This window comes from Clytia hemisphaerica, unplaced genomic scaffold, assembly GCF_902728285.1.
Source record: "Clytia hemisphaerica strain Z4C2 unplaced genomic scaffold, Clytia hemisphaerica genome assembly, whole genome shotgun sequence".
NCBI classification, from domain to species: Eukaryota; Metazoa; Cnidaria; class Hydrozoa; order Leptothecata; family Clytiidae; genus Clytia; species Clytia hemisphaerica.
Window position 1 is genome coordinate 10,984 of NW_027103992.1, and position 19,404 is coordinate 30,387.

The 19,404-nt window shown below is 34.1% G+C and overlaps 2 protein-coding genes across 4 annotated transcripts; both read right to left on the reverse strand.

Moving 5' to 3' along the window:
• Positions 1–2,268: 2,268 nt before the first annotated feature.
• LOC136811161 (uncharacterized) lies at positions 2,269–15,194 on the reverse strand. Of its 3 annotated transcripts, none has more exons than XM_067067777.1 (2): positions 14,736–15,194; positions 2,269–4,448 (listed from the first exon to the last, which is right to left on the reverse strand). In XM_067067777.1, exon 2 carries the CDS (start codon positions 4,411–4,413, stop codon positions 3,115–3,117), a length of 1,299 nt encoding a protein of 432 aa, XP_066923878.1. In that variant the 5' UTR covers positions 4,414–4,448; positions 14,736–15,194; the 3' UTR covers positions 2,269–3,114. The 3 variants fall into 3 exon arrangements, with proteins under 3 accessions (XP_066923878.1, XP_066923880.1, XP_066923879.1); XM_067067779.1 differs by lacking the exon at positions 14,736–15,194 and adding an exon at positions 13,701–13,961; XM_067067778.1 differs by lacking the exon at positions 14,736–15,194 and adding an exon at positions 7,086–7,187.
• Positions 8,920–9,948, reverse strand: LOC136811162 (histamine H2 receptor-like). Its single transcript, XM_067067780.1, has one exon. It carries the CDS (start codon positions 9,946–9,948, stop codon positions 8,920–8,922), a length of 1,029 nt encoding a protein of 342 aa, XP_066923881.1.
• Positions 15,195–19,404: the final 4,210 nt, after the last annotated feature.

The window sequence follows — 19,404 nt, forward strand, 5'->3', positions numbered from 1 at the left end:
TTTTTCAACTTTTACACGCACAATTAACCAGTCGGAAAGCAGCACGAGCACGACCGCACCAAGACCGGTCTCGTTTTTAATGTACTCCAAATAGTATGGAGGGTCACAATTAAGAACATCTTAAGAACATGCGCAGCCTCAGTTTGGAAAAAAATGACAAGAAACTACAATTTTTTCCTCTTTTTAAGCAGTTTTAACCGAGTCAAATATTGTCCAAATTTTGCCAAATTTAAGTGTTCTTTATTTTGTATCATATTGTCGATTTAGAGTAGTCTGAAAAATTAAGAACACATTTAAGAACATTTTAGGCTGAAAATTGCTAAAAAAAATAAGCACATCCAGGCTCAGCCAAATTTTAGGTGTTCTAATAAAAAAAAAAACGTGTATATGATTTCTCTACCTAACTCGAGATCTTGAGATGTGTGCAAAAGTGCAAAAAGTCGAAAATAGCTGTTTCTGGCTGAAAAACACTATTTTTAGGGTCGATATCTTGAGATGGTCCCAGGCAAAAATCATAAGGTCAAAATTTAATGAAAATTTTAGCTTGAGAAAAGAGAGACATGTTGTACATCATATTTGTCCGAAAACTTTCCAAAAATGTATAACAAGTGCTTTAACTAAAAAAATCGAGCAACCTCAAAAAAATCGAACAAATCCCCCCTCCTCCTACTATAACTATTACGACTCCATCGAGGAACCGATGTACTTCCCGCTAAATGGAAGTGTCCGTCTTGTAGAAACTTTTGAATTCTTAAATCCAATATTTGAAGCATCCCGTCTATTAGCTGTATTAGGTTTTATGAATAAGACACGAGTCTTATTGTAAATTTGAAATATAGAGAGATATCATCGGTACTTCGAATTTAATACAAAAATAACTTTGGGCGACGTGTTGAAGATCTTATCTCCAATAATCGGAGTGACCGTTTTTGCGGAGGGGATTTAACTAGAAACCCAGCTGGCACACAACATTGTTTCAACTTTCATGTAACATATATGGACATTGTGATCATCAAAAAGACGTTGAAACAACATTGTGTGCTACCTGGGAAACGGCAATGAAAAATTATTGCTGTTCACTAACCTATTTAAGCGTGCGCCAAATGTAAGTTTTACTGAGGTTATAAATCAAAGGAGTTAGGGGTGTTTTTCAGGCTTCCTAAATTGCATCGTAAGGATGTATGAGAAAAACGAGGCTAAGATTTCGAACTATCTGACCATTTATTGACTTAAAATGGATAAAAATGTTAAAGAAAATGCACCTCTTCGCGTTAATTCACACAGATTTGGCTAAATTTTTTCTATATTGTATAGGTCCAATTTTAAGACCCCTAATATGGTAGTTTTCAGATCGAGTGAAAACCCGCCCGGAACAAAGCACTACTGTAGTACTGTACACCTCAGCCCTGGTCTTTACACGAAGATCTACTTCCCCTTAGGAAGCTTTATTGTGTGCAAGTAGAAGTGAATTATTTGACGAGTTTTTTTAACTTTTGAAAACTGGGTTCTAATGAAAAACGAAAAACCCTACATAAGTATTCCCCGGAAGATATTTCAATCAATATCTAAAAGATTTACTAAAAGAAGAAGAAGGGTCAAATTACTCATTGCATTATCAGTATTTAAACACCTAAAATAAAAGTTATGCTTTCATAAAGTGTGTCCCAAAAAAGCGAACAAATTTTTATATGAAAATAAATTTCTCAAAACTCTGAACTGAACTGGGCTAAAATAGTTGAAATACCGTAAGATAAAGATTCTCTGTTCAATCAATAAATATTTAATTATCAAGATAATTAGATTGAAATATTAAGGAAAGCAGTCATAAAATGTTTCATAAAGTAAGAGGATTTTAGTTTATTTAAAAAAAAATCCGCTTTTTTTGAGACAGACATTTATATCCAAACTCCAAAAAGGGGATGTTCTACACGTTTTCTTTTTATTAGAACCTAGTTTATAAGAACATATAGGCTGAAATTCTTCGAAAAATTAAGAACATCTTAAGAACATGCCAAGCCTCAGTTTCGAAAAATGACAAGAAGCTACAATTTTTTCCTCTTTTTAAGCAGTTTTAACCAAATTAGGGGATGATCTTCAAAATTCGAGAGTCAAATATTGTCCAAATTTTGCCAAATTTAAGTGGTCTTTATTTTGTATCATATTGTCGATTTAGAGTAGTCTGAAAAATTAAGAACGCATTTAAGAACATTTTAGGCTGAAAATTGCTAAAAAAAATAAGCACATCCGCAGGCTCAACCAAATTTTAGGTGTTCTAATAAAAAAAACAACGTGTATTTCATTAACCAATAGTGAGGATATATGATCGCATTGAAATTTTTGTTACTTTATAAAAATTTAAATTGTACAAATATGTATATGAGTTCAAATGAAATTGATCTTGCCAAACGATGAAATCATCCATGGAAAGTTTTCCAGGGCAAATTGTCAGAATCCAACCGAGAGGTCTTAAGAAGTCACTACTGCTGTTTATTTTGGCAGTCAATTTACAATACACTTTTATTTACCAATATTTAATTAAATGGATACAAAAATGGTTTTAGATATTCGGTATTTGAATTCATTCAATAGCGCACCGCGCCGAATCTAAAAATATATTTTATTTTTGACATAATCATTACTCTCGATGTGTTTGTACGAGTTCCAATCCCATCAACCTTTGCGTTAATCTCTTTTGCACGTTAATTGCATCATTTGACAAAAGATATATAACAACTTGCACGTGTCTTTAATTGAGCCGCATTGAATTGTGGGATTGCAACTCGTCCAAATGTCAAAAATAAACGAAAAGTAATAATTATGACGTATGCGTTGCGGAGCGCTATATTGTCCTGAGCAAGAAAAGGGCAGAATATTTTTGGCGAAATATTTTCCAAAGTCGAGATATCCAAGTTACAGGTTTTTGACTTTTAGTAAGAAAACAATATAATTTCAAAGTAAAGACCGTGAAAAAATCCATTTCAAGAAATTTCGACTTTGGAAGATGGTTAGACAAAAATACTTGGAAGTTTTACTCCTCAGAATCCCAGAAGGTTTCTGCAGGTCAATTATCTCAAACCATCTGTCAATAGTTTTCAATTACCCAGTAAAACAAGGTTAAATTTTTTTCATGATGATACGTTCTTGTTTTGGTGTGCCAACCGGTGTTGTATCAACGGAATCAGCCAGATTGATATGGTGCCTACTGGAAAGCGGTGTAGTGGCAGGTGTCAAGCCACTCGACGATGACACGCCCTCTTTTTTGCGTTTTTTTTGGACTTCCTCCTCGCAACGATTACGGAAGAAATAAATAATACTATTCATACCGGAATTAGATACTAAAATCACATTCACCCAAAATTGTCCTTCACCTGTAATGATTCGATTTAATGCGTACGGTACGGTGAACATTATAAATGATCCGGCGACAAAAACACAGACCAAATTAACTTTATTGTGTGAAGTTTTCTGTTGGTGATGTAGTTTAGCTTTCTTCTTAGCTAGCCGCACTCTGTACATAATTAGTGAATATATGAGAACTAAGAGGATGTCAGCACCTAAAATGAATCCAGATAAAAGCAACCTCATAAATTTTTTGAACACTTGTATTTTGTCTGCTAGTAATTTTTTACGGAATTGAGGCGGCTTTTTGGAGGGCGGTTGCCGTGTAGTTCGTGGGCGTTTCGTTCGATTACGTCCACCATCAGTGACGTTTGATATTATATGGTGTATTGTAATGGGCGGAGCTGTTGTGATGGTTGATAAGGGCGTTAGGGTGGTATTTGTGGGGGCGGTGGTGGTATTATGATTATCGTCTTCATCTTCAACTAATTCAAATTCGTATTGATCTTGAAATAAATGTCCTTCATCATTTGTATAATATAATGATAAAGTTACTACAATTCCAAGCATCCATATCATGGATAAAATAATATAGACTTTCTTACGAGTCATGAAGATATTGTGTTTGATGGGGCGTACGATAGCCCATAGTCTATCCAAAGCGATAAAAACGAGATGAAAAATCGAACATAAAATGAATAAGAAATAAATGCTGGTGGTTACTTCAAGGACTTCCTCATTTCGCCATTTCCCGAGAAAGACCACACATATGGCTCCATTGGACAGGCCAAATAACAGGTCCGAAAAAGATAAACTGAGTAAAACTAATTCGAAAATTTTCTTCTTTCGCTGTATACGTAAGATCATGATGATTTCCGCCACGTTCAATAAAGCTACGATTAAACCGATCGCGAGGTCGAAAGACCGCTTAATTTCTTGATCTTCCATTCTTTGTCGGGGTGGAGGGGTTCGCCGACCGTCTCTTGGTAGGAGGGTGTTAGTTAAAGCCAGTAATTGAGTAGGATGTAGCCGTCTGTGTCCATCACCTTTGAACGGTCGAAAAGTTGTGTCCATTAAATATTGTTTTGATATCGAAGTCTTTGATATCCCTGTATAAAAGCAGGAAAGAGGAGATATTTAGATTTTTCAATATTATAGAATTTAATGAGTAAAAAAAGAGAGTAACTTTTGTAAGAGATAATTGAATTACATTGGTTGCTAATGGGAACAAACATAAAGGTTTATTGTCGCATATGAAAATCGTTAATTAATTGGTATATTGACTTGTGGGTATTGCTTATAAAATAATGGCTTCATTTTCTCAAGTCAAAAACAGAACGAGGGGTTGAGGTGGCGTCTTTTTATTTCCATATAAGGAATACAACAGTAAACATCGCTCTCCAACTTACAACAATTCGACCAATCATGTGATCAGAAAGAGATACCTTCATACCTCCCGTCATTAAGTTTTAGAAATTTTAGTGTCTTATTGAGAAGATTGATTGTAACAAGAAAAAAACAGCCCTGAATTTAAAGTCACTTTGAACGAATTGAAGGAAGACACTTTTACACATTTTCTATAAGGAGATAATTGAGAACAATGTAAGGGGCATCCAATCACTTAAAAAATTGCACAAAAACACTCAGAAGAGGGAAAAAGGTGAGATTAAGAACATTTTTAGGCTTAAAACTCAAAAAAGTTACAAACATCCGAAGGCTTTCAAAATTTGGATGCTCTTATAAAAACGTGTAAATCTCACTCACTAATCCGATTCAAATTGACCAAGAACCAAAGAGGACCTTGTTTTAGTTCAAGTTACACAGAGAGAGAATCGAATACCTTATCGGGGAAAAAAAATGTCAGAATTTTTTTTAGTCGGGGTTTTTTTTCGTCGGGGAAAGATTTCGTCACCTAGAGGCATTATTGGTCACTTTCCCCCGGCCAAAATTTCAAATTCGTCACTTTCACCCGACTAAACTGTCCAAAAGAAATCACTAGCTCGAAAATGGATCTTGTATATTCGACGTTTAAAGCACTAATTTCGGTAAATAAAGGAGTAAAAAAATTAGATTTGAATTTCGGTTGTGGTTAAAAATTTCGGGTAAATGTTGGTCGGGGATAAAAAAATCGGGTACAAGTTTTGGTCGGGCTATTAAATGTCAGGGAAATATTTCGTCGGGGAAGAATTTCGTCACCCTCTCAAAATTCTCGTCACTTTCCCCCGACATTTTTTTCCCCGATAAGGTAAGGAAACTAACTTTAATCTCGTCTAGAGAACTTGTGCAACATACAGGGTGTCCCGAAAAACAGTATCGAGTCGTACCACTTCTATAGAAAGAAAGTTCTTGTGTGTGTTTCACTAAATTTACAATGTTTATCAAATTTTCTCTCTGCGTCATATTAATTGCCACGAGACATAATTTTTACAAAAAACTATTCTCAATAGCTTAAACGTCATGAAAATTGTAAAGAAAGTTAATTCTTTTAATGATAATGACTGTTGTAAAAACAATTACACGTTTTTTTTTATTAGAACCCAGTTTATAAGAACATCAAGGCTGAAATTCGTCGAAAAATTAAGAACATTGTAAGAACATACCCAGTCTCAGTTTGGAAAAAAATTACAAGAAACTTTTCTCAAGGAGTGTTAACCGAACTTAGGGATGGATTTTCTAAAATCGAGAATCAAATATTGTCCAAATTTTACCAATTCAAGTGCTCTTTATTTTGCATAATATTGTCTATTTAGAGTAGTCTGAAAAATTAAAAACACATTTAAGAACAGTTTATGCTGAACATTTCTAAAAAAATAAGCACATCCAGGCTCAGCCAAATTTTAGGTGTTCTAATAAAAAAAAAACGTGTATTGTGTTGGTATATATTTTCTTACACTTTGTTAAACACAAGCAACAACCTTTTACTCGGAATCGTTTCGAACTCGATACTTTATTTAGGGACACCCTGTACAGCGCAGTCTTCATAGCTCCGAACCCATAGCAATTGATGTATAAAATAATTAGGAAACGATTTTCACATGGAAGTATGAAAAGGGTTATTATAAGATATTGCTCAACAGAAATGGTGGTGAAATATCTTCCGCTTTCAAAACGGGGTGCAGCTTAATGACTTGACGCAGGAAAAAAATTATTCCATGTGCGTTGCGTGGAATACTCGCATAAATTGAGAATTTAGTCGCTTTAACGTATTCAGTCTAGTCAGGCAGCTGAGGTCACAAAAATAGAAGGGGTGAAAACAATCCAAAACTAATTTTAATTGAAAATATACACCCAAAAATCATCATTCGGACCTGTCCAAATTATTTACTTGACGTTCCCGGTAACATAAGGTGCCAGATAACGTCATATAGGCCCAAGCTACACTCGACTATTTTCCAATAATGAAACATTACAACTAGCAGATTTTTGTTGCGTTTTGATTGTCTGACATTTATTGAAAATTTGATTTCCAAAATAATTTGACCCGAGTCAATAAAGAACTCAATAACCTAATGTTAGATTTGTTTGTGATTGATGCTGCAGAGTGCTCAATGAAATCAGAGCCAATTTTAGAGCCAACATTTTTAACCTAATGTTAAAAATGTTAAACAAAAAACAGGAACAAACCTAATGTCTGGGGCAAAAGAAGGGGTGTTCTTAAATTGTTTTTCATTTTAGGCGTATTTTAGCCTCATTGTTCTCATGAAAATAGACAGAGCAAAGTAGTGAAATTAGGGTGGAAAACTCACCAAACCAAAATCTGAATCACCAAGGCATCAATATCCTTTACAGCACACAATTTCTAAAGAAATCGTTCCATAGAAAGTAATCCACCTCTAACTCATCATTAAGACAAACAAATAGATCAACAAAACTTTTTTGCATTAAAAAATTCCGCATTCCTTTACAGCTACATGTAGTATTACACACACTATTGAATAAGAATGAGTAAATTTTGCAAAGGCTGTCTTTATTAGAATTATCAGGCTTAAATGTTCTTATGATTTTCTTAATACTCTATCATTTCTTTACTTAAAAACTTAAAATCAAGTACTGTAATTTTTTAAATCCAAAATTTTTCAAGTCTTTAGATGTTCTTAACTTTTCCAGTTTTAGACCTTAAAAAACTCTTAAAATGCCTTTATTCAATTTCCCTGAAATATTACGTATTCAAAATCCTTAAAATCTTAAAGTGTTCTTAACTTGTTCTTGGTATTTTGGACAAAGCATTATTTTCTTATAAAAAAACGTTAATTTATTTTTCCACATTCGAGTGATTAAGATAAGAATAACTTTATTAAAGAATGTTGGATAATTACTCCGACTTTTTATACTTATGTATAATCCCTTTGTAAATCGAAAGGCATGTGGTATTTTTCATTGAGTTCAAAGCCCGAAGGGCTAGAGTAGAATCTCTAACCTTTCTCAGGCAAGAAAAAGTGAAGCCACTTATTTTCCATCTATAACGCGCCTAGAACGCACTGTAGTCATGACGATGGATTGTATCTAGCGGTTCCTTTGTTTTTGAGGACTGGGTTTATTTAAATCTAGCGATAGATTTTAGTTTCAATCTGGCGTTTGTGTAAAAGCCACGCGTGAGCGTTCTGGATGGGAAATAAGTGGTTTCATTTCCCATCCAAGAGTCCAGCCCTTCGGGCTTGGAAGTCAATGGTATTTTTTCCATTAGCCTACGAATGTCTCCTGATAAGTCAAAAAGTAAGAAAAATCCAAGAAATGCTGAGCCTGGAATGACTTAATTTCAAGTAATTTGAAGACCGAATATTAGTAAAAATAGGGTATTGAAGACAGTTTTGCCCTAGAAATAAGAATATGATAAGAACAATATTAGACTCAAATTCCAAATAAAAAAAAAAAAAAAAAGAGCCAGGACTCTAAGTTCACCAGTTCTCATATAAAAAGGGTTTTTGCACCACAAATGACAAAACCTCAAATCAGTCGCCAAGTGAAATATCTTTTTTACTTTCTACAACAAGCTGCAAAAAAACAGGATCTCTACTTCCAAAGGTTTCTCAAATCTCAAATTCGAAGAATAGCTCTTCAGAACTGTTAGCAAAATATCATCTCCTAAATGGGATAATTACGTTTAATTTTTGGCCAGTAATATCTTAATAGCCCCATAGAAAAAAACTCCAAAATGAACAAACTTCTAGGTTGTATTTCTATTGATTGTTTTCAAACTAGATTTGAAAAACTATTAAATCGAATATCTCACCTTTGGAAAATATTGTAATATTTGTGAATTTCTCCATAACATTTTCATAGTTTCACAGTGTGTCCCGAAAAAAGCGGACACATTTTTTGATATAATGTTAAATCCTCCAGAACTCATCAAACTGAGCTTAGAATAATTGAATAAGATTAAAATTCTCCGTTCAATCAATAGATTCTCAATTCCCAAGATGATTGAATAAGTTTTAGAGATTAAAATATTAAAAGTGTACAAGAAGTCACAAAATTTGGCATAAATTTTCTTCTTTTTTCGGGACACAATGTATTAGCCCCCCCCCCTCTTAACAAGATCACATTCAAAGTTCAACTATATATTGTCCAATTATTTCATCATCATTCAGTTGCGTTTGAATTAACTTTCTGTCTTTTGGTCAAAGGCGTCATCCCTGACCCATTGCTTGTATTACTGGCACTAGAGTCGGTTTTATCTTGAAATCGGTTGTTTATAAAAGTCTCAATCCTTCCACGGAAGAAATAAACAATCGAGTTGATTCCACTATTCAGGACTAGTAGGATATTAGTTGACACATTCGCACGCCCGTTTATCAATCGATCCAACGCGTAAGGTAGCGTAAATACGATAAAAGCTAACGTAACTAACACGCAGATGACGGAGACTTTACGTTCCAGATTTTGTGACGCCGACGTGACGGATCTAACTTTCTTTTTACGGGATAACATGTAAATGACGATTGCATTACACGCGATAAAGCCGATATCAGCGATGATAATGATAATTGAAAGCGCTAATTGCATGATTGTGTTGTAGCTATTTCGGTCTTCTTCGGTCTCGTAAATTTCGGTTACCGTACTCCGCGTTGTTTGCAAGTTACGCGTAGCAAATGATCTCGTAACATTGCGAGATCTCGTAACATTACGAGTTTTCGTAACTTTCTCTTTCGTAACAAAAGTCCGCGTAAACCTATTCGTTAATACTATAGTCAAAGATATTACTATGGATAACATCCAAACAAAGGTTATGGCTTGTTTGACACGTTTTTGAGTGAAATAAATTTTGTGGCGAATAGGTGCAGCTACGGTCCAAATACGATCCATATTGATTAACGTTAGATGTAAAATCGACGTTGTGACGAACAGAAAGTAGGTTGTAAACAGGGTCTGCAGGCTCTCAGCGTTTGCTTGGTCCAACAAGAATATAATACAGACTATTGCGTTTGATAGACCAAATAATAAATCCGCTACTGATAAACTGAGAAGAATGGTCTCGAAGATTTTTCTTTTGTTGATGCGTAACAGCAGGTAGATTTCAAAAACATTCAGAAGAAAAACCAGTAAACCAAAGGAAAGATCCAGCGATCTGTTCCGAATCTGTCGGTCATTTAATCCATCGCTGTCCTCCATATTTGCATTGATTTTATTAATCTATATTTTATGACTCTGTAATTGAAAGATCAGAAAAATATTACAAATATATTTAAGGAACAAAAATTAAATATTTAAAGGAACAATTTTCAATAAACGACAAAAAACGCTCCCTCGAATAAACGCCCTTCTTTAAAGATATAAATCCAATACACGAAGTTTTAAGCTATGTTCTTTAGTTTCTCATAACAACTTTTGTTTTAAATTTAGCCGCTTTGGGGGCCGTCCACATAGTACGTACGAAAATCAAATACCCCCCCCCTGTACGCAAATGTCTATACTCCCTCCTGGTAAGTACGTACTTTTCATTCAGCCCCCCTCCCCTCGGTTGAAGAAAATCGTTTCGTTCGGACCTTTATTTCATACATGAAACTGACTGTTTGAAAAGAAACTTTTTCTTTTCCTTGCATATAAGAAGCGTAAAAGTCGACGAAAAAACACGTTATGAAAATTTTTTCTCTGCGTACGTACGTACATTTTCCTTTGACCCCTCCCCTCCCCCTGTACGTAAGCAAACGCTTTTGAGAAGACCCCCTTAGTGCGTACGTACTATGTGGACGGCCCCTATTCTGATTTACTAATCTTATAAACTTGCAAAGCGATCTTAAACGATAATTTTTAGTTGTCTAGCTGGGCCATATAATACAGGTTCAATCCCTAACCAAGTAACATCGCGATACTGACGAACCATAAAGATTTGAAACACAAAGGAATATGACTCAAAACTGAACAATAACAAAAAATATTCCATTTGGCATCTAGATGTAGAAAGAAGCTTCGACTGATAACATCAAAAACCGATTAATGGACATTAATCACACCAGTAGAGGAAACCTTATCTAAAATTGTTTATCACTTTGATATAATGTGGGTGTAAAGAAAAAAAAATGTAAAACTATATTATTGATATTTTAACACTTCGTATTCATCTCTTTCTTAGAAGAACAATTCTATAAGAACATTGAGGCTCAATAATCAGAATAATGCCACAAAATTAGAACAACTTGAGAACAATGCTGAGCCTGGAGTAACTGAATTTCAAGAAAACTAGTAAATATAAGGTATTGAATTAAGAATAAGATAAGAACAATTTAAGGCTCAAAGTGCCAACTAAGAACAAGAACAGCTGAGTCTCACTAAAATTGGAAATGCAAACCCCTTTACCCCATTTTGACCATTTTGCAACGACGATCCCTTTAAAGTGCTCTTCAGTTAATCTTTAAGTTTGACAAAATACTAGACTGAAAGGTCTGTATTCTAAAAAAGCATGCAAGTGTAGTATCAGTTACCGCTAGAAAAATCCCAAAGAACACAATAATCAAAACAACATCAATAAAATGGTCATAACACACAAAATTACTAACATGACTTCTCCTAACTGTGTAGCTACCACTCAACAGAAAACGTTAATAACTCGCGTAAAGGAAATCACTGTTCTCTAAAGTGTTTTGTGAAATATTTGATTATAGTGACGTATTTATTGAGATATTTTGACAATTGTAGATGACGCTATATAAGTGTATACTTAGATGACCATATAATCTTATATAAGTCTAACTTTAAATCTGATGATATTCTTTTTCTGTATTGTTTTTATAGCGTTTCAATCTTACCGTTTTGATTCAAAGTCTCCATATTTTAATATTCTAATATTAATGTTTTGATTTGTTGAATTAAACGCGAGAAATAAGAATTGAGATTTTGTTGAAAATTGAACAAAAATTTTATTTAAAACAGTCGGATAATTGAAAAACCAAGTGTTACGGGGATATTAAAATAACTTTGTAATCTTTAGTTCGATCATGAATGCGAATTGATATTTTTTAATTAAGAGTGAGATAAGAACAGTAAAAAACGGAAAGAAAAGCCCAAACAGAGAAGTCTCTTATCAAAAATCGAATACCAGGGGGTAATAGGTATAAGGTCCAAGCCAAAGTTCGAAATTCGACCCTGTGAGAGCCTATTCTCCCAATTTTCAGCTAAAAGTTTCAAACAAATTACGAGAATTTAAAAACCTGTAAAAAAGTCATTTTTTATGGTATTTGTAACACTCGGAGAGACTATCGGTGGTGTAAAAAAGGGACCCTTTTGGCTCGCACATACCCGACACCCATCTTACCTAAGTACTGAGCCCCACCCTTGTGCTAGAATGTCAGGACGTCATGGTCCTTGCTTTGATATTTGCGCTAACCTTTACTTGTAGAATAGACCCAGCAAACTATATCAATACAAATAATTAGAAATTATGACTCTAGCGAATATTCATAAAAAAACTTCCCTTTGAAAAATAATCTTCTTGAAACTTTTCTTTTTTTCAACAATTTTACTAGAGCCATCCCCCTAGTGTTAAAAGTTAAAAGGTCTTTTAACAACTAAAATGAATTGAATGGGAAAAAACTTCCATATGAGAGTCCCACTGGTGATAAAATTTGTCAAAAGTTATATTAACTAGTTAGTTCCTTTGAAGATCTCAACGTCACGTACAACGGAAATGAAGAAAAAATGTACCAATTGTACCAACTTTGAAAATTTTTCATTTTCAAACCATGTCACGTGGTGAAACTACGAAAAAGGAAGAATATTTGAAACAACAGAGAAACTCAAGGTATATTTTGCCCACAGAACGACGACGATGACAGTTTTCTTTTTTAAAGAACAATTTCATAAGAACATTAAGGCTCATAAAGGTGTTAACAATAAGAACAACTTAAAAAAAAATGTAGTCGAGAACATAGAGTAAATGAATTGAGCTTAAAGCATTTCAATTTTACCCTGAAAAATACCAACTGAGAATAACAAACGAATCAATCACTTATTATGAAACTATAGAATTTACGACATCCAGGAGGTAATGTTTTATACGGAAGCACCCCAGAAAAGACCGGCTGCTTGCCACTAATTTTGAATTTACCTATTATCATAAAGTTCCCTTAACAATCAAATCGATTTGATTGGATGAAACTTAAAATTATGATGTAATTGACCTAAATGAACCAATCATTGCCCAGAAAAAGCTTTTGATTGTTAGAGGAAATTTTGAATTGTTATTGCTTAGTATACGGTATAAAACTAATGGCAAACGCCCGGGTTATTTTGGGTGCTTTCGTTTGAAACATTACGGCATGAATATCATAAATAACTCTTTGTTGCAGTATTGCCCAAAACAAGAGAACAAGGAAAAAAAACGAAACTATCATATATAAATTTTTCGATACGTTAAGCTACCTTTGTCGTAATTTGCAATGAAAATTGTCCTGTTTGACATTAATTTATGGGTACTCAAATAATTAGACACGCAAAATTTCATCAATCTTTTGAATTAATATTGGAGTTTTCATCCCCACAGAAAGGAAAGCCTGCAAGATATTTACCTGTGCTGTACACCAGCCCGCGAAAAGATAACTACAATCATGGACAAAACACAAATGGTTTTTAAGCGCGTTAAACTATAGTCGGGAATTAGAGAGTTTTAACTCTGACTTTTAACATGAGACTTAAGACTTAGGATCTCAGGATTTAAAAGCTGAAATTTGCTCCAATAAGGCTTGGAACATAGCCTAGAAGCCACCAAATCCCTCCAAAAGTGAAATATTCAAATTCTGAAAAGTTAAAATACACTAAAATCTCAATATCTTTCGACCATGTATGATTGTAGCTTCCACAATTACCAAAAAAGCTTCTAAAATCCAAACCATATAGAAAATAACAAAATTATGTAAAGTAGGCCTTACCTCATTTTAATGAATGCATACGTCAGATCATGAAATGTTTGAAGCAATTTGTTTACGTTTTACAACTAAACATTGAAAAAATCGCTCGAAATCTACTTTATATTTCTTTTAGACAAGTATTTGTTTAGATTTGAAACCTGAGCAAACTTTAAGAACAACTTATAACGTTAAACAACTTGTAAAAAATGGTGAACTTTGCAGATTTGTCGTAACGTGTGTATGCAACTTGAATTTAAGCGCGAAATTGATTGAGTGTGAATTAAATTTAGAAATACGTGCTACATTTAACATCCACGACGTGATCTAACGGTCCTCATGTTTACAAGTTAGAAAAATCTTTGACTTTTAAGTCCTTAGTTAAGAATTTCGCGTTCATGGTTTCATATCAAGACAATTTGAAATGCGTGCAGTAGTTAAGAAATTCAAGCTATAAGTTTTGTCTCTCATAAAAAAGCACTTTAAGCAAAATTTTTTTTTTCAGCCAGAATTATCCAATCCACTCTCTGCCACTTTTCTAGCGGAAAAAGACCATAAGAATACGGGTACAGTAGTTAAAAAAGATAGGCAGTTTCCTCACCCAGCACAAAATGTTCCTAACCTTTAGAAAAAAAAACCTTTCCAATCTTATGCCGACTATCCCGGGAAAAATAGCGGAAGTATTCCGGAAAAGTCATTGGAATCTTAGTGCAGGAAGTGGAATCCCCCCCCCAAAAAAAAAAAAGACGGGGGAAAAAGAGACAAGGGCGTGTGAACAAGATCAGTGGTAGTGAAAAAAGAAATGGAAAATGAAAGTGAGCAAAACTACGATAACCCCGATATGCCCTTAAATTTGATCTCCAGTTTACTGTTCGGCTTTGATCTGCTAACAACATGATTTGACATTTCCTACGTTTTGTTTCCACCCCGTCCTCAACAGCACAGGTGTGTGATATAAACACTTGCTGGGGCTACATGCTAGTATACACATTGAACGGAACAGCCAGCTGTACAGGGGTGTAATATAAAAAATAAGTATTGAAAATGATAAAAACATACCTGATAAAAATCCACTTCAACCTTAATCACGTGCAAGTTTCTTGTCAGCTTTTTATGGCATTGTATGTCAGCTGAGGAGAAATTTGTCCAAAACCCCTCGAGAAAATAGTTATAACGCAATTAAAAATCGTTCATCAAATCATCGCCTCCATTTAATTTCTACAGCTTGCAATTATCTCTTCTTGTTTCGCTTAATGATGCATCGATCATTATTATGGCAACCATCATGATTTTGATGAAGGGAATGACGTCATTGGACATTTGATCGAGTATGGATAGGTCATTTGCGTCAAGTCAAATTTCTATAGGGTAAATACTTGACGAAAAAACTAAAATATTCGTATCAATCGTATCATTTCACGATTTATCAGTATTTACAGGGTGTCCGAAAAAAAAGTATAATATCAAAACAGATACAAAAGTAGAAATTTAGTCTTTTTTTCTAATGTTAAAACGCAATAAGACATGTTTTGATAGTATTCTTTTTTTCCAGACACCCTGTTTAAAAACTCGAGGAAATTTAGTCTAGGGAAATTTGAACCTTTTGAGAAATTTTCTTCTATGCACTTCAGTAATAAGTAACATCATATTCGCTTGGTATCTGTTATGTCCAATAACAAAATACATTTTATCAAAACAATAGCATCAATACACTGCAGGTCAAAAATTTTTGCAATTCATAAAATAATCTAATAAACGTCAAATTAGGTTATTGAAGGTTTAGGAATTGCCGAAGGTATAATACAACCAAAATTCTCCCATAATACTTTGTTTCTATCAGTCTATGTCAGTTAAATTCATCGGATTTTTCCTGTGGATGTGTATGTACCAGTTAAAAACAAATTTCTAAAAAAACTTTCAGATACCATAATAATAAAAAAATCGGACAACATAACTAAAGTCAACACAACATAAAGAGGAGTACTTCCCGCATCTCATTGGTCCAGCCAGCCAGCCAGTAAGATAACGCCACACCTCTATTTCTTTTTGCTTTCCTTTGAACGATTTTGCTGCAAGCCCTGAAAAAAGGAATAAAAGAGAAATTGCAAACGTCATTTACAGGGGATTCGTGTGAAGTCGACCATAGTGCAAAAGTAGAGCATCCGGCTACAGTGCGTTCAATCCCTGGCCAGGCAATACCAAAGACATTCGTGCTTAGTATAAAATGGTACTTAATGTCTCTCAGCTTGATGCCCAGCAATCAAAGAGAAAGATCAAGGGTTAGTTGAGTAATCCAGGGAGAAAGAGTGGCGTCCTCCCCTACCTTCGAGTAGATAGCTATCGAAAGGGGAGCCTTCGGATCAAAACGAAGACTTAGAACGAGAATAGAATCAGGGAGATGGGAACTCGAGTCATAGTAAATGAACTACCAGACACGCAAACGGTGCATTTTTAAAGGTTTTGTTTGGACTGTGGGTGTTAAAATGAAGAAATTGGCATTGGCTAAGAGGAAATCCAAATTTGACGAGTTTGTAATTCGTATATGTAATCACATGATAATGAGTGCAATTCGAGAATAATTGCACGATGATTTTTTTGCTATTAATTTTCCGATTCCGAAAAGACGAGGAAAATTCGAAACAAAACAAGCAATATGATATATAATATGAATGGACCTACCTGATGATGAAACTTAGATAGCAATAAGGAGATAAACAATCATTAAGAAAATATAGCGGTTAGCGAAAATGCATCAAATTTCATCATTGATTTTTGATGGGGGGGGGGGGGGGTTTTAGGGAAAAAAGAAATAGATTAATGAAATCTCGAGAAAATGGCAACAAACCGGTTTTGACGGCATATTATCGGCATTTTTGGCCGAAATTCTTTTTCTTCAAAAATCAGGCTCCGTCACATTTTAGGTATTGCCATTTTGCATCAGTCTGCAAAATTTCATGAAAAAATATAAAGTACAGCTCGAGAAATTCAAGAAAAATCGTTTTTCCGGCGATATGCGCCTGTTCCGGCGATTTTTAGAAAGTCCCGGCATCAAAAATCAGGTTTATTGACAATCGAACCATACTTGATGGTTGGCATTGTTATCAATAATGATTTTGCGTGAAAAAACAAAGAAATATCAGGAAAAAGTCCAATGAAAATCTGTAAAAACGGCGATTTCCGGTATATTTCTGGCATTTTCGGCAAGAAAAGAATTTTTCTCAAAAATCGAACTCGGCCATGTTTTGGGCATTGCTATTTACGCATCTATGTGCAAAAAATCAGAAAAAACTAATGATGAAATCTCGAGAAAATGCCAAAAAAAAAACGGTTTTTCCGGCATATTTCCGGCATTTTCGGCCGGAAAAAATATTTTTCGAAAATCGGGCTCCGTCACATTTTAGGTATTGTCATTTTGCATCAGTGTGCAAAATTTCATAAAAAGATATAAAGTACAGCTCGAGAAATTCAAGAAATACTGTATTTCCGGCGAAAATAGGTTGTTCCGGCGATTTTTAAATAGTTCCGGCTTCAAAAATCAATTTTATTGAAAATTAAAACATGCTTGATGGTGGGCATTGCTATTAATAATGTTTTTGAATGATAAAACAACCAATTATAAGGAAAAAGTCCAATGAAAATCTGCAAAAACGGCGATTTCCGGCATATTTCCGGCATTTTAAGCCGGAAAAATTGTTTTCTCAAAATCGGACCAGCCATGTTTTGGGCATTGTAAATACGTATCTTTGTGCAAAAAATCAGAAAAAACTAATGATGAAATCTCAAGAAAATGCCTAAAAACCGGTTTTTCCGGCATATTTCCGGCATTTCGGCCGGAAAAATATGTTTTTCGAAAATCAGGCTCCGTCACACTTCTTGACATTTTGCATCATTATGCAAAATTTCATAAAAAAAATATACAATGTATAGCAATGTGCCCTCCCGGTTATTACCATAATGGCTTTATAACAACTCCTGAACTTGGCCACAGGATGTACGGTAAAAAAATATAAAGTAAAAATATAAAGTACATCTCGAGAAATTCAAGTAATACCGTTTTTCCGGCGAAAATCGGCTGTTCCGGCGATTTTTAGTAAGTTCCGGCTTCAAAAATCTGTTTTATTGATAATTGAACCATGCTTCATGGTGGGCATTGCTATTAATATTGTTTTGTGTGAAAAAACTACGAAATATCAAGAAACTTCTATAAAACGAAAATAATAATCGAGATTCTTTCACTGGACAGAAAAATGTTTTCCAAATTGTTTTCGATTCTAGTGATATGGCGATCGCAGTCCAGAAATGTGTAAAATACCAATAAAAAAACGACAAGGTAGTGTCCATAGGCGATTGACTAACTGTCATAAGTCATTGATCAGCGCATAATTCATGATACACGCTTTTTTTTATAAAAATATCTTTTATAAGAATATTAGGGTGAAAATTGGCCAAATCTTAAGAATACCCTTTAGGGTGAATTTCACAGAGTTTGATAAGAATACAGTCATTTTGTAGTTGGTTAACAGAAAAAACTGTTAGATATAAATTGAAGCTTTGAGGAAGAAATGTAATTTTAACCCAAATGTTCACTCTAAAGTCCAAAACTCTCAAATTGGTCATTTCTCATGTTTGTAAAAAAGTGAAATCTAACAAGTGATACTTTTATGGACCTACCTGGTTATGCATTTAACACATTTATAATTCATATCTACTTGACGTGACAATTAAACAATCATTCAGAACACAAATAGTGACGATCTATTTAAATTAGCCGTTTGTTTCTTATAAAAAAAACGTTTAGAAACCAAAATTTCATGACCTAGAAATATTCTTTCATATTCAAAACTTCGTGAGCAAAAAGCATCGATCTCATCAAAAAATTGAGTAATTCAGCTAAGAATATTGATGTATGCTTATTAATAGTGGTTCTTATAGATAAAGATGCATTTTTTGAGCCGAAAAATTCTTTTTTTACAAAAATCTGCTTGAGTCATCTTTTACCTACTTTCATGCAAAAAACAATGATCCAATATTTCACGAAGTCCAAAAGCCCGTTTTTTAGCCGTTTTTTGGCCCAAATTTGCCCAATAACATTTTTATTTGAAAATCGGACTCCGTCACATTCGAAGGTTTATAGTTATGCATCTTTGTGCAAAATATCATAAAGAATGAAAAAGCCAATCTCGAGAAAAGCTAATACCTAAGTAATTGATAATGTGCTTATAAAAAATATCGAATTTGGCCAGTTTTTCTATAAGAACACGCCAAGCAACTAAAATTTCCCGTCTTAAACACACATATTCTTCAAAAGTAAGCCCTCATAAGCAAAAAAAACATCTATCTCATAAACAAATTGCGTAATTTGACTAAGAACATTGATGTATGCTTATTAATAGTAATTCTTATAGATAAACATGCGTTTTTTGAGCCAACAAAATTTTTTTGCAAAATTCTGCTTGAGCCATCTTTAACCCATGATGGTAGCCTACTTTCATGCAAAAAATCAAAGTCAAAAGTCCAAAAAACCCGTTTTTTAGCCGTTTTTTGGCCAAAATTTGCCCCAAAAATTTTTTTTTCGAAAATCGGGCTCCGTCACATTTTGGCCACCACCATTTTGCACCTTTGTACCAAAAATCAAAAGATTCCTATGATTCAATCCTGAGAAAAGTTGGTAACAGACGAACGAACGGACGAACGAACACATGTTAATTTATAGGACCTCCACCGGGGT

Excerpts from the sequence above, each read along its gene's own strand:
- LOC136811161 (XM_067067777.1), bottom strand. The coding sequence starts at position 4,413 with ATGGACACAACTTTTCGACCGTTCAAAGGTGATGGACACAGACGGCTA.
- LOC136811162 (XM_067067780.1), bottom strand. The coding sequence starts at position 9,948 with ATGGAGGACAGCGATGGATTAAATGACCGACAGATTCGGAACAGATCG.